Source organism: Trachinotus anak, unplaced genomic scaffold, assembly GCF_046630095.1.
Source record: "Trachinotus anak isolate AG129_WGS33_773 ecotype Australia unplaced genomic scaffold, CSIRO_AGI_Tana_v1 ptg000005l, whole genome shotgun sequence".
Lineage (NCBI taxonomy): Eukaryota > Metazoa > Chordata > Actinopteri > Carangiformes > Carangidae > Trachinotus > Trachinotus anak.
Window position 1 is genome coordinate 26,589,041 of NW_027273856.1, and position 14,406 is coordinate 26,603,446.

Here is a 14,406-nt window from a genome sequence, read left to right on the forward strand (position 1 = left end):
GGGTGTAAACAAACCGAGCAGCAGGTGTCCGGGTAGCGTCAGCTGAGCCTCAGCTGATCGGAAGTCTTTAATCCAGCGACACTGACAGACATAGCAATACCGGAACTTAGGTGATTTGCCTTCAACATAAAACTTAGAATTACACTTTTAGGTGTGTAGAAAAACAAAGTAATGTGGAAATGTGTACATATAAATATGCACTATACTTGAATACAAACGGACATCTAAAACAATGCGCCTTTCCCGCCATACTTTTTATTACGCGAACACAATATTGGACAAATGTTTTATTTTGGAGGTTAGCAACGGGATGTACACGTTTGTGTTCTGGCTAACTTAACATTATCCCTAGCTGCTAGAAGGACAGGGGAGAAATGGCTGATACCATAGCCGATACAAGAAGGCTCTTCACTAAGCCTCAGAACCTAAATGATGCTTATGGACCCCCGAGTAATTTTCTAGAGATCGATGTGAGCAACCCTGAGACTGTCGGGGTCGGCAGGGGCAGATACACCACGTATGAAGTCAGACTGAAGGTGAGCCTGCAGTAACAAGTGCTAATGACGTTAGCTTGTAAGCTAGTTACCTGAGCTAGCAACCGTTTTTCTTTTGGTCAAAGAAAGTTATGACTTCTTGACATCAGGTTTGCCACAGTCAAAAACGCCCATATTATCACAGAGTCGACATTTAAATGTGCGAATGGCTGTGTAAGAATAGCAAGAGGTTACTGGCGAAACGAGTTAGCCGACGCTAGCTAGCAGGCTAGTCATACTCGTTAGAATGAACCTACAGTTATTAGCTGCCTGACATCAAACTAACGAGTTAACGTCAGATACTGACGTTAGCGTTGAGCTGAAGTTATTTGCCCAGATATTAGTTAATAGGTCAACAGGCTTCAGACAACAATGTTAACAAGTACAGTAAACCTACTTATATTTGCTTTTGTCAGTTTGCTATCGCTCTGCTAGAGGAGGGAATGTGTTTACATTAGCCTTAAGTGTTTTTTCCATTGTGTCGTGACTGCAGCTCACACTAGAGCCATCTCTACAACTAAGATGGAGTTATGTAACCTGCACAGTGAGCTGAATAAATTATTATTGAATAACCCCTCCAATACGTTAATGTCTTCCCGAACAGTTCAGTTCAGTTTAACTCTAGCCACACCCCATCTTTTGACTGCAAAGAATAGATAACAGCATTGTTCACACTTAATGACCAACTTCATATGAAACTAGGCCCAGGCGACCAAATGCTCAGCTCCCTCCTTCATATACTCATCATACTACTTTAGTGGAGGATGTTGGTTAGTCTAGCTCGCAATTCTCCTGGTTTCACTGATTAATCATCAAGTTAAGTCATCTAAAGTAGTGAACTCCAGTATCACGTTAAAAGGGGAACATAGCTTAGCAAGTCAGCTTCTCTGAAACTGTAGACAGGATGCAGGATGCTCCCTGATCCTCTCCTGCCTTGCCCACCCACCTCATGCAGCGCATTTCCTTCCTCCTACTCAACTGAGGAACTTGCAGGGGAGAACAAATGCTTTTCTACTCAGAAGTTTCTGCCATTTGTAAACTAGACGATAGTTGGTCAAATGCTTATGTAAAGAATCACCTTAACTAAATGCCTGTGAAATGTGACATCTCAGATTATTGGCTCTACTGTCCAGAAATGTGGCATTATTGAACAATCAGTGTGGAGAATAACAGTTAGACACAGACAGCTGTTGCAAAACACAGATCCTGTATCATGCGTTTTTCTCTGTCACATACATATAAACACACAAACACACACAAAACTAAGCTATTTTTGACCACTTTTAACCAGCACTGTTTAAATTAACACATAGCTTTCAATGGTCATACTAAATTATTGACAAAAATTGCAACTCCAGTCTCCACTCAAGGGCCGCTTATCCACTTGTCCTGAAGCTTCCGACCATATCACATGATCTTCATCAGAAGATGGAGTTTGCTTAGTTGTCATTGAGTTGTCGACCTTTCGTGTCAGGCTCCACTGCAGAGCCAATGTGGATGGGAAGTCCTAGAGGAGCTCAAAGCAAACGAAAGTTTGAACATCTGCAGTTCAAACACCATGTTGCTGTCGATAAAGACTGTGTGACATGGTTGAATGCTGAGAGTGTTTTTTTTTTTTTAACTGCTGTTTCTAATGGCAATAATGAATTGTCAAACTAAACTTAGGCATTGTTGAAATACACATGAACTACGAGAGACAAATAGGTTTAGTTTACAATTGCATTATTTTCAGAATTGTTTTTTTCTTCATAAGATATTCTCATTTATTTTTCTGTATGTCTGTCACCACATACAATTTTGCATTAATTCAGCCATTCTATTGTATGCATTTTTAATGTGCAGACTCCACTAAGAGTCTGAAATTGTCAGGCAGTCACTTGGCTCATCTGATTGCCTCATCTCTTATCTCTAAATTGTCATTTCAGTTGACTGACACCCCTGTAGTTAGTACCCTGGAGTATTTAGATTGGTGAGCAGCCCTCAAGTATTTATAGTTTCCCTTTACCTTAAAGAAATGGGTTGAGAGAAGAGAAGCCGTCTCCAGGCATTAGCGTTGAATATAAGGCTACTGTACTTGATTAGCGTGTAATAATTAGCATATGCGTGTAATCAGCATTATTGTGCACCTCATAGCCCTGTGTGACCCTGCTTTGCATAAGACCACAGAAGAAGCGGCGCATCCCTCACTTCTCAACAAACGTGGTGTCAACTTTGCTTTGCTTCTCTCCTTCTCCTTTCTTCAGCTTTCTTTAGAAGCATTTTACTCCATATCCAGCATGTTAAGAGCGTTAGCCACAATGCGTAGGCCTGGAATGCATAGCATTTGTCTTACTCTTTTTGTTTCCATCGTGCCTATGATATTCAGAACTACTTTAATTTTATTATCTAAATTTGCTATATAGCTTCTGTTTATAACTCGTCCCTGTCCCCTGTTCTCACTGCGGTTCCGCTATCCATCTGAAATCGAGAGAGCCCTTGTGGCCGCACTGAGACAGTCTGCCTAATCCCCTCATTGAGAGAAGAGAAGAATGAAACAGGCCAGGGTGTGGGGGAGCTGGAGTGTTTATTCCCCAACCTTACCCCCACACCTCCCACCCATGGGAGGGCAGAAAGCCACCCCCTCACTAGCCCTCATCCCATTGCCCACTTATCCCATTTCACTCCCAGCTGTGTGCAGTCAGTTGCCTGGTTTATAGTGTGGTTACCATAGTCCCTGTGATAACTAAATGGTATACAGTATAGTGTAAACACCAAACCAGGGTCTTATTCTTTCTATGATATTGCAAAGTTTCCCTTGAGTCTCTTTAGATGAATGTCAGCTTATGCATTTGGCTTGTGACTCAGTGGTAGTGGCTGAATGTTCACGGTGAAACAAATTGTATAAGGCTTGGATTATCATGTGAGAAGCCAACAGTTTGCTGTGAAGCACGTTACAGACTCACTTGTTGACAGCCAGGCCTGCATTTGGTGTTTAAAATCAATAGGATCAATCCACTTCTTTCAGTCGGGTTTTTAAAGAGGTGGAAGCTAAGTTCATACTGAAAGGAGGCGGATATCTCATTTTGCCTGAGCAGACTTGTAATGTCCAGGGTCGTGTTGAAACAATGGCTTTTTGTTCTCATCTAAATCCCTTCGTTTTAAGTGTAGTTTCTAAAATTAAAAAAGTGTTTTTTCCTGCCTCTGCACATGTTTTTCATGTTTTTCATGTTCCTAATGGTTCCTAAAGTTATTCAGTAGAGTCCACCACCTAAATGGTTTTTTGGTTGTTACTGGTTTGAGAGGAAGCCCTCAAGCAGCATAGTGTATGCGTTTGGATCCTCAGTAAACAGGGGATGGGAGTTAGGGTGTGTGTGTGCATGTGTGTGTATGGGGAGGGTGTTGGGTATTATCAAAATTTCTTGTCTTTAGTTGGTTCCCATCTCATCCAGAGAGCACATTCAGGGGAGCGAACTTTGGGATCTCACTTTGTTTATGGATAGGAGTACATAAAAGGCCTCTTATAGCTCTGTCTCTCACTCTCACTCAGCCTTCTACCCCTCCTCTTCTCTACTCCCATAGCTTCTCCCTCTCTCTTTCTTTCTCTTTTCCATTTGGGCATTGGGGCGGGGGCCTTTGGTCATTAATAAAATGGGGAGAGATGGGGAGTGGGTGTGTGTGGGGGGGCGCTTGTCAGGCACAGTCAAGTGTAATCCAAAGTCTACAGCATCCTCTTCGACAACTATTTTAATGGAAATAGGGAACATATTGTATCAAGGCTACCATATCCTACTTGAAATGACAGTATCAAAAGTGGGAGTTGATACTATGGCAACAAAGCAGCTTTTTGCCAGCTAGGCGAGTCTAGGCTGTCAGGCCACAGGGGCCGGCAAGCACGGGAACGAGTGAGAGAGTACATGGAGAGGCGAGAGCAAAAGACCCATAGCCTTAACGCTTTTGTTCCCTGTCTTTTTTTTTCTCCCCATTTTGGAATATGATGCAATGAGATGGTATTATGTTGCCATTTTTAATGCTATTATTCTGAAAGGGGAGTATACGGGAGGGGTAAGAAGGGGGCATGGGGGAGGTTTAGGATGCGCACTCTCAAACTTGACTTAATCCATCCTGCTAAAAGCTAATGCATGGTGGCCTTGAACTATTCTCTCAGGAGATGAGTGATCTTTGTCCCCTCTCTCCCTCTTTCTCTGTCTCAGTGTTTTTAAGGGTTCTGCCTCTTTTCAACCCATTTTCAATGAGCCTAAGGTATTGTGTCCCACACATTATGAATCACATGCTCTTCCTATAGAGCGTAGATTGCATCTTGTACACTTGAAATGGAAAGTGAAGCTAGGAGGTCTACTTTGAAAGAGGCACATCTAGCTTTATGCTTCTTTTTTTATTTTCTCTTTTAATCCTGCTTTTACTATAACCATTAATTCCTCATTTGTGCTTATTTGGCTTTGCTAAATTTTTGGATTTCCTTTTTCCCCCTCTTCTAACTTTCTGTCACCTTCCTTTTATCTTTTTATTCTGTCTCTAAGAAAGCGAGCGGGGCAAAGTGTGCCTTTTTTAGACAATTAATGAAATGCTAAGACCTGGCTGGGTCTGGGCTGGTCCCATGTCCCAATCAGTGCAGGGGCCAGTAAGTTGAGACACCCAGGCCTTAACCTCTAACCAGCCATGAAGAGAACAGAGGCCAGGGAAACCTGATCTTTGACTCATAGAGCTCTCACGCACCGCCTCTTTCTGTGTGTGTGTGTGTGTGTGTGAGAGAGAGAGAGAGAGAAAAAAGAGTGAGTGAGACCTCTCACTTTTCAGTTCTGTCGTTTTCGTTCCTCCCCTTGTCCTGCAAGGCCAATCTCTTAATCACAGGGTTTGAGAGGGCGAGATGATTGAAAGGCCAGGTGACTTTCCTTACATTCTCGCAGCTAACCTCATTGTATGGAGATGGTTCCACTGTGTGCTTACAAACAAGCTTGAATGCTTTGGGCTATTATATTTACATTGTTAACTGTATGACTGGTCAAATCTTTATACTTAACACCTGTGTATGCATACTTGGTGTACATCAGTGTGTGCGTGCGTGCGTGCGGTTAAGTGTTTTCTGTGTGCACATGATGGGATTAGAGTCACGGCGGTGGCAGATTACCTGTAACTGTGATCTGTTGTGGTGGGGATTAACTTTGCGGCGCTCCATGCTGTGAGGTAACATGACGCAGCAGGGACAGGCCATGGTGAGAGGAGAGTGGAGTTAATGCTAGAGCACTGGGGCGATAAAGCTAAGATAATCCACTTCTCCTGTGACCTGAGAAAGAGGAGGAGTGAGGGGCTCATTGACAACTTCACCTGGAGAGAACTTTAAATAAGTGGGAGAGGGAAGGTTTCAGGGCTGGTGAGTGACATAAAAACTCAGTGGGAAAGAGGGAGTGGTAGAGACTCAGTGAGTTTACAGGCAGGGTAAGAAAGTACTCCTATTATTGTAACTGTCATCTTAACCAGGCTATTTCACCAGTCTTAGTGTTTTAATCCAGCAAAGTGTGATTTCTGTCTGTGTTTTGATTCTATGCAGGCAATGCTATGGTCGCAGAAAGAACTAGATACAAAATTATTTGTTTGTTTGAAAAGAGCTGGAAGGCTAGTGGTGGTGGGGACAAAAAATAAAAATAAACTAAACTGATGTCATGTTGTAAAAGTAAAACAACATTCATGTTCCAGCTAACACTGAAGTGAGCCCTAATCATAAAAGTTTGAGAATGAAAGATTTTGAAATCAGCTGGCAAAAGGAGAAATTTAACATAATTACTGACGCTTAACTCACAAATACACAAAACAATGCAATAGAATAGAGAACAAGACAATTACCTTACAACATAAATGTTATCAAAGATACAGGATAAGTAAAATTTTCTTTCCACCGCAAACTAAACTTCATCCCCTGTAGTGAAGGTTTCTCTCAGATACACACACGAGAAAAAAATAATAACACCCCTGCAACACCCCTGCAACAGGCATACATTAAAAATGAGCCTTCAAACACTGTTACTTTTTGCTTAATGAACTTATAAAATAGAAAAATACAGTAATTGTGGCATGTGCAAAAGTCTGGCGAACTGTGGAAGTCAAGACAAGATCTGGAAGACCAATTTGTGCAGAAAGGTCAAGGCATAACTCCCACACGTCTGCAAAGGACCTGCAAGAAGGTTTAGCTGACGCAGGTGCAGTGACAGACAAACAGGGTTTAAACTGTTTAGAAGGAAACCTTAACGTGCCACATCATCACAAAAATCAATCTATCTGAAAATATTTCTTTTCTTAACTTCCACAGTTTCCCTCAGCTGCCATTTAGTAATGACATTTTGGACACTTACAAGCATTAATACACTTTAATGCAATCCAGTGTAACAGCTCTTGCCCATATTCTACCTTCATTATTCTTATTATGGCCATTTTTTGTTGACAGTGTCAGAGATGTATTAATTCATGTATGTATATTTATAACTGAGGTCACAGTGGCGGTGTTGCACATGAGAAACACATTTCAGTATAATGCAGTCTATTTCAACACCACTGCAACTACAATAATAAACATACAGTTTGATGATTATACCTCTCACCATGGCAAAAAGGAGCATTATTGTCTTTGTAAACGTAGAATTTGAGGCTGAGCTGATGTGTGGGATTGCGTTCAATTTTACAGCTGACTTTGTATTTTATTAATTTCCAACTGTTGCATTTGTTTTACCTTCAAACATGATGTTGGCTTCGTGCAGATCTCGTCATGATTATAATGTATCGGATTTGTTTGCTCTTTCCCATCAAATCTGGGTGGGATCGATAATTTTGAAGACTGGGGAGAGGACAGAGCAGAGAGGGAAGAAAACAAATGCCCATGTTTTCCCCATTGAAATACAACAAGAGGAGTCTCAAGGGCAGAAAATCTGACTTATTATCACAGAGCAAGGGAAATGAAGAGGGGGAAAAAACTGAAAGCGAAAGACCATGAGAGCAAAAAGACCACTCCTGCTCTCCCTGCTCCTCAATTAGTCCTGCACAGACCAGATGAAGCTCCCAACCTCTCCAGTTTTTCTTCTCTCCCTTTACACCCCCCTTCTCCTTTCTTTTTTGTTCAGCCATTTACTCAGGCTTCTAGTTAACTCTCCATCCCCTTTACCGCACAGTCGCACAGTCACAGTTGTCTGCTCATCGATCAATCTGTTGCTTACACTGTATTCATGCTGCACCTACTTGCTCAATTGCTTTGCTCTTGTGATTCCGCCTCCTTCCATGAATTCTGACCTTCTCTGAATGTGGCCTGCCAATGAAATGCTCATTCACTCTCTTCTTGTTTGTATATTGTCATGGGATGGCCATGTGCTGCCAGGACTAGTGAAGAGGTTTGGCATTGTGCTGTAATGTGCTGTTTGCTTCAGTGTTCTCTGTCAATGTCGAAACATCTCCTCTTTTTAATATGAAATTCACTCTCAAGTGCTTGTCAACAGCAACTTGGAATTATGTGCACATCTGTGCATTGTCGCACATTTATAGAAAAATAAAAAATAAATGGCAAAACATTCTCAGTGCAGTAGACCTTGGTGAGAAAAACATAAGTGGACTTTTTTTTAATCTTTTTGCCTCGAGGCCAATTTCAATTTTTCTATTCAGTTTGGTTCAATTTGAAGGAATTTTGGTTTTTTTCCTTCATTTTAAGAAAGTCACAGTAAATAACACAAGGCTATACCTGAAATCAGTGTAATTAGACCGTACACCCACACCTTTCAGCTTGGTATTGATTATTTTCTGTTATTTATACTATTGGTACAAGAAGTACAACCCGTGAGTTTGTTTGTAGTTGTTAAAATCATAGTTTGGGACATTTTTAAACATGTCGCTGGTCAACTGTACATTCACAAAGTGTATTAACCCACAGGTAACCATAGCAACAACAGTGATACATTGTCAGTTAACCTTAATGGTGGTTATACTAATTACAAAGCAAACTTACTTTTAATGTCACAAGGTTTATGCCAACATGTGTTTCAGCGGGCCTGAAATGATGGAGTCCGGTCTGTGATACTAAGGGACAGATTGCTCCACCTAAAGAGTTATTTTCATTATTGATTGATATCTGTTGATTATTTTCTTGATTAATGGTTCAGTATATAGTATGTCAGAAAATAATGTAGGATGCCCATCACAGTTTCCCAAAGCCCAAGGTGTTGTCTTCAAATTGCTTGTTTTGTCCAGCCAACAGTCTAAAACAAAGCATATTCATTTTACCCGCCTTCTGCTGACGAATTAATCGATTTGTTGTTTCACCTCCTAAAGGGAGGCATCGATTTTTTTATTATATTGGCACACCTTGTGCATTATTACTACTTTAAAGCAGCCATCATGCATCAAGAAAAAATTGCATGTGTGGCAAGGAAACCCTACTTCTGTGAATACAATTGAATTTTAGAGACAGTCATTTGTTGTAGAATATCTTTGTGTTTTATAGACAAAAGCAATCAGAAGATGTCACCTTAGTCTTTGGAAAATTGTGACTTGCATCTTTGTTCACTAATTTCAAATATTTTATAGACTAAACACTCAGTTAATTGGAAAATAATGACATCCATATTAATCAGAAATAAAAAAAAAATAATGCACTACAGTACACGAAGTAAAGTGTGTACTGACCGGGATTTAAAGCCCTGGCTTAACATGGGTTCACTGAATTGAACTCAGTTTTCTGAGGTTTACTTTGTGCCTTAAAGAAAATTCTCTTCAAACTCTCAGAGAGGCAGCTGTAACAATTTGTCACCTTTGTGTGTGTGTGTGTGTGTGTGTGTGTGTGTGTGTGTGTGTGTGTGTGTGTGTGTGTGTGTCCTCAGACCAACCTACCTATCTTTAAGCTGAAGGAGTCTTGTGTTCGGAGGCGGTACAGCGACTTTGAGTGGCTCAGAGCGGAGCTGGAGAGGGAGAGCAAGGTGAGCTATTGAGGTGAACTCAGCAAAAAGCCTCTTGAGTACTTGGCTTATCAAATCAGCATACAACATTGACCGCATGAGGGATGTATATGTATCAGGGAGAAAGTTGTTCAAAGATCTTCTGAAACCTTTGTGGTCTGTAAAGGAAAATTTCCCCTATATGCTGCCTGTGTTTTTGTCCTGCTATTGATTCAGCCTATAAACTGTCTGGTTTTTAGCCTCAGAAATGACATATATAAATGGTTAGCCGAACACATTGTACAGGCTCACTTAAGGATTGTTTTACAGTTTATTTCTTATTTGTAAGTAAAACCCTCTTTAATAAATTACTGTATATACATATTTAACTGCTGCCCTATGATTGTTATCCTAGGTTGTCGTCCCTCCTCTCCCTGGTAAAGCTCTTATCCGACAGCTTCCGTTTCGAGGGGATGATGGGATATTTGATGACTCTTTCATTGAGGAGCGGAGACAGGGTCTGGAGCAGTTCCTCAACAAGTAAGCCTTCCCACATCCTCTGTCTTTCTCCGTTCTTCCACTACTTTGCCATAAGGTTAAAACAATTTTTTCTTTACAATTTTGTCCTTTTGTCGTCGCAGTTGTGTGCAGCTCCTACCTTAGCGAGGTGTTCTTTTAACTCTCAATAACAATGAAACACTTTGTGCAATAAGTAGATTCAACTTTTTCACTTCTCTTCATATTGTTAACAAACTGAACCCGCGGAGACAGGCAGGTCTTTTTCTCACTATCCTCCTTAATTCTCTTTTATAATTACCTCGCAAAGGACAAGAATAACCAAAGAGGACTCAAGTGCGCACCCCACAACATAATTTTTCCCACATTTGTTTTATTGTTGATGTGTAATTTATGATAATTGCAGCTCAAATTACAGCGCGTGGTTCCATGGGCTGGTGTGTGCACCTCTGCTTATTTTTGATCCAGCATGTCCTCATTTTCAGCTGCGGAACAATAAAAGTTACAGTGTGATTGTAATTATTTGCTTTGATTGCAGACTTGGCCATTATCTTTGTTTCATGTGCAAATGCATCAATGTTTCCTGTTGGAATATTAAGTGTGGAAAGACAGTTGAGAAAATTAAAATCCATAAATATGTTTTTTTTTAAAGGAGATGAGAATGTGTTGGCAATTAAGATTTTTTTTCTCCCCTTCTTGCTTCCAATGAATGAAACACTGCTGTTGATCATATCATTGTTCAGACTTAATACTGGCCGATGGGGCTGGCAGCATTGTTTAATCTGTGATTGAGAGCATTGTGAAGAAGACATCTTTTGGAATGGTAAACATGATTGTCGCTGTGAAACAAGTGAGAAGGAGGAGAGGAAGAGATAAGTGTCAGTTTTTGATTAGCCTAGTCAAACATAATTCATGCTTCGGGTAAGAAACAGAAGGGCATACATCCCCACTTCATAAAGAAAGAAAGGCCTTGAGATCTTAGCATTCTTCTGCTGCACCTTGTCCTCAATGTCAACATTTCCAAAACCTATTAAATAGGGTTTGTTTGGGGCAATCTTGATCTTTCCAGCGATTTGCCCTGGTATTTGACCTGTCAGTGCCTCCCCCTGGGGCGGCTTAATTTGTCTGAAATATTTCCCTTTAGAGGTTGTGCATGCATACGCACAATTTCATCATGTTGATCTTTTCTGAAAAATTGACTGTTAAAAAAACAAGATGTTTTAGGGTCTCAGGTGCATGGGCTCATTCTCATTAAGCTCCTTTGCGTCATCTAAAGGAACATTAAGGGAAGCCTGATGTCAAAGTGACTTTAACGGAGGAAAAGATAGTCAGAAACATACAGTATTTTGTAGATGCAGTGATAACATACGGCTGTAACAAAGGTGATATCAAGATAAAGGTAGATGATGGGGTAACACGTGTACGCCAAAGCCAAAAGATTGGAAGTTGAAGCTCTCTCAGAAAAGCTCTAGTATCACTTTATTCTGGGTTGATGGGTCTGATGCCTCCATGAGTTTTAATTGACACCTCTGTCTTTTTTATGGATTGGATGTAAGAGAAAATCATTTATACTATTATTGCAAACACACCCACATCCATAAATCAGTGTCTGTACAAATTGTATGTAATGTACAATAAATATGTTACAGATGTTGGTTAGCTGTCCCTGTACTGCAAGTCAATATATAAAGTCAGAGTCTTCAAAATATCAATAAATCTCTTCAGTATAGATACAATCACTCAGGCCTTCACGCAGGCAGCTTTTTCAATTATTACCATTTACAAAATGTGTTAATTGTACTATTGATTATTGATTATTCTGTGAGTTTTGCAGAGATTATTAAAACCTATGGTTTCAGAATGTCATTGTAGCCTTGTGGTTAGGATGTCATCCCCTTGTTTGTCCTTCCACATTTCCTCTATAGCTATACCCCAAATCCATCCTACCTGTAAGCAGGTTTTGAATTTGGAATGTGTGCTAAAAAAAATCATGTATGTATGTATGTATGTATGTGTGTCAGTTTTTTTTTTCATTTAGCAGTTTATAGCTTTTATTATTGAGTCAGTAGCAAGAGGGAAGATGAGGAGAGAGAGAGAGAGAGAGATGGGGAATGACATGCAACAAAGGTTCCCAGCTGGACACAGAGGATGCTGCAGTTCATTTCAGCAATTCAAACCCCTAGAGTAATGGGATGCAACAAATCCTTGTTGATGGACACAAAGAAAATTGAGAAAATTAATTGTAATTGTTCAAGTTGGTGTAACAGCTCCAGGAACACAAGAAACAAACAAACAAACTATTAAGTCTTGGGAAAAACATTAATTGGCAGTGAGGTTTTATGTTGCAGTTAGATTAACATCTAACGATGCAAGTCCTGTACTGTACTGTGCCGAATGTTGATTTCTTGTATAGCTGCAAAAACTACCATGAAGATAAGTAGACAGTACATTGCATACTGTATATTCTATAGCACATAGTAAGGAAGTGGGACACATATATCTACACTGTCAGCTACTGAATAAAGGAAATAATGCCCCCCCAAAAAATGTAAGGACATGAGGATACAAGAGTCATTGTGCAGTTAGGTGTGTTTGAAGGGAGTTGTAGATGTGAAAAATTAGAAGACGTTTGAGTTGGTTGTGCAGCCTTTGGTTAGCAAATCGGTGAAATGAAACGTAAGATATTGTGGTACTGAATATCTTACCTGAAACCTGTAGAATATGACTTTTTTCCTGCTTTGCATTCTCCAGTGTTTAAATACCCATACAGATATAGAGAATACTCTCACATAATCACATTCACACACTTAAATCTTTCTCAGACTTCTTACCTTAAGTGAGTCCAGTGCTCCTGTCAGTCTTTGCCCGTGTTGTCTGTCCATGTGTGTCCCTCTGTCTAAAGGTACATTTATGTTACCAAGCCTTTTGAGAAGGTACTCAGGCAAAACACCTGCCTTTTGCTGTTGTGTGTTTCAGAGTGGCTGGTCACCCCCTAGCCCAGAACGAACGATGCCTGCACATGTTTCTACAGGAGGAGTCCGTGGACAAGAGCTACACCCCATCCAAAGTCAGACAAGCCTGAAAAGAAAAGATGGCTCTGCTTGGCCTGGTCTGGCTTGACCCTGCTCAGCCCAGCTTGGCCTGACAACCCAAAGCTCTCTTCACTGCTCCAGGTTTCTCTCAGACAGTAAACATTTCAATGACAACTACTTCTCCTCGCGCCCCTCCCAAAAATAATATCGTTCACTGCCTCTTTTAGTTTAATTAGTGACCCTGATCGGTGTTTGTTTTCACCTTCTAATTGGAGTCAAGAATGTTCGACACATAACTGTGGTTCAAAGTAATTTATAGTAATTTCTGTTTATGTCTGGAAATGCCACTAACATGGATATATTATGTATTTATCATTTAGCTATGTCTTGAATATATTCATTTATATAGTAACATTGAATGAGCGTTCTATGTATGCAAAGCTCTTGTAAAGACCCACGGCATTTCCCATCATATATATCCAATACTGGCATGTTGCTCACCATAACTAGCAACTAAACACACACACACATGCACACACACATTTAATGGGCCTTGACTTCCATATCACACTTAGTTGATTGTCTCTTCAAAAGGAAGCACATGTGTGTGTATATCAACCAGCACCTTCCCAGTTATCACAATGATTTTCTAGCAAGAAAGAAGTAATTTACACAGAGGGAACTGCAGTATTTCTACAGGCTATATGCATTTTGAGATTTGTATACTGCTGTGCCATTTTTGTTTATTTTGAAGATTTTCCAATAAAATAGGTGAAATGTCTCCACGCATAAGTACATTTGTTTATTTGGACTGTTGACCCACCTAACACTCCACACTGGACAGTCAAGTTTATACTGCAAGCTGCCACAGCCATTACAGCTATTCTAACTTTGTTATTACATTTATTATTCAATAAATACATAATCTACCATCTCCATTACAAAGGTATTTTAGGCCTATGGCTATTTAGAGAATTTATTCAAACTGTCCTGAGCTTTGATTTAGAAATAGGTTGGACTTCTTGTGAAGGAAAACTGGCAACACTTGATAATACAAGTATAAAACATGCTTAAATACTTCATAACTAATGCATGACTTGATGGTTTAATGCCTATGAAATCATTTATTTGGTAGGTCTTTGGCCTTGTTTTTTAAAGCTTAAACATATTTGTGTGTTATATTCTTTTTTAGACTCATGTGCCATAGCTTGTAAATATGATAAAAAAAAACAATTGACAACTGGGTCAAGCAGCAACATGTTGATGGTTACATCTGACTACCAGTTTGATTAAAAACTGCTTCTTGTTTTCCACGAGAACAGGTGCTGTTCTGCTTTGTCAGAAATGACATTTTTATGCAACTGCAATAACAGCTCATTTGTAAATGAATATGTCAACTAACTGTAATTGAATGGTCATTAA

The 14,406-nt window shown here is 40.0% G+C and overlaps 1 protein-coding gene across 1 annotated transcript; it reads left to right on the plus strand.

Moving 5' to 3' along the window:
- Positions 1-328: 328 nt before the first annotated feature.
- On the plus strand, positions 329-13,765 carry snx3 (sorting nexin 3). The gene is made up of 4 exons (XM_071479396.1): positions 329-536; positions 9,383-9,478; positions 9,852-9,976; positions 12,929-13,765. Exons 1-4 carry the CDS (start codon positions 375-377, stop codon positions 13,032-13,034), a joined length of 489 nt encoding a protein of 162 aa, XP_071335497.1. The 5' UTR covers positions 329-374; the 3' UTR covers positions 13,035-13,765.
- Positions 13,766-14,406: the final 641 nt, after the last annotated feature.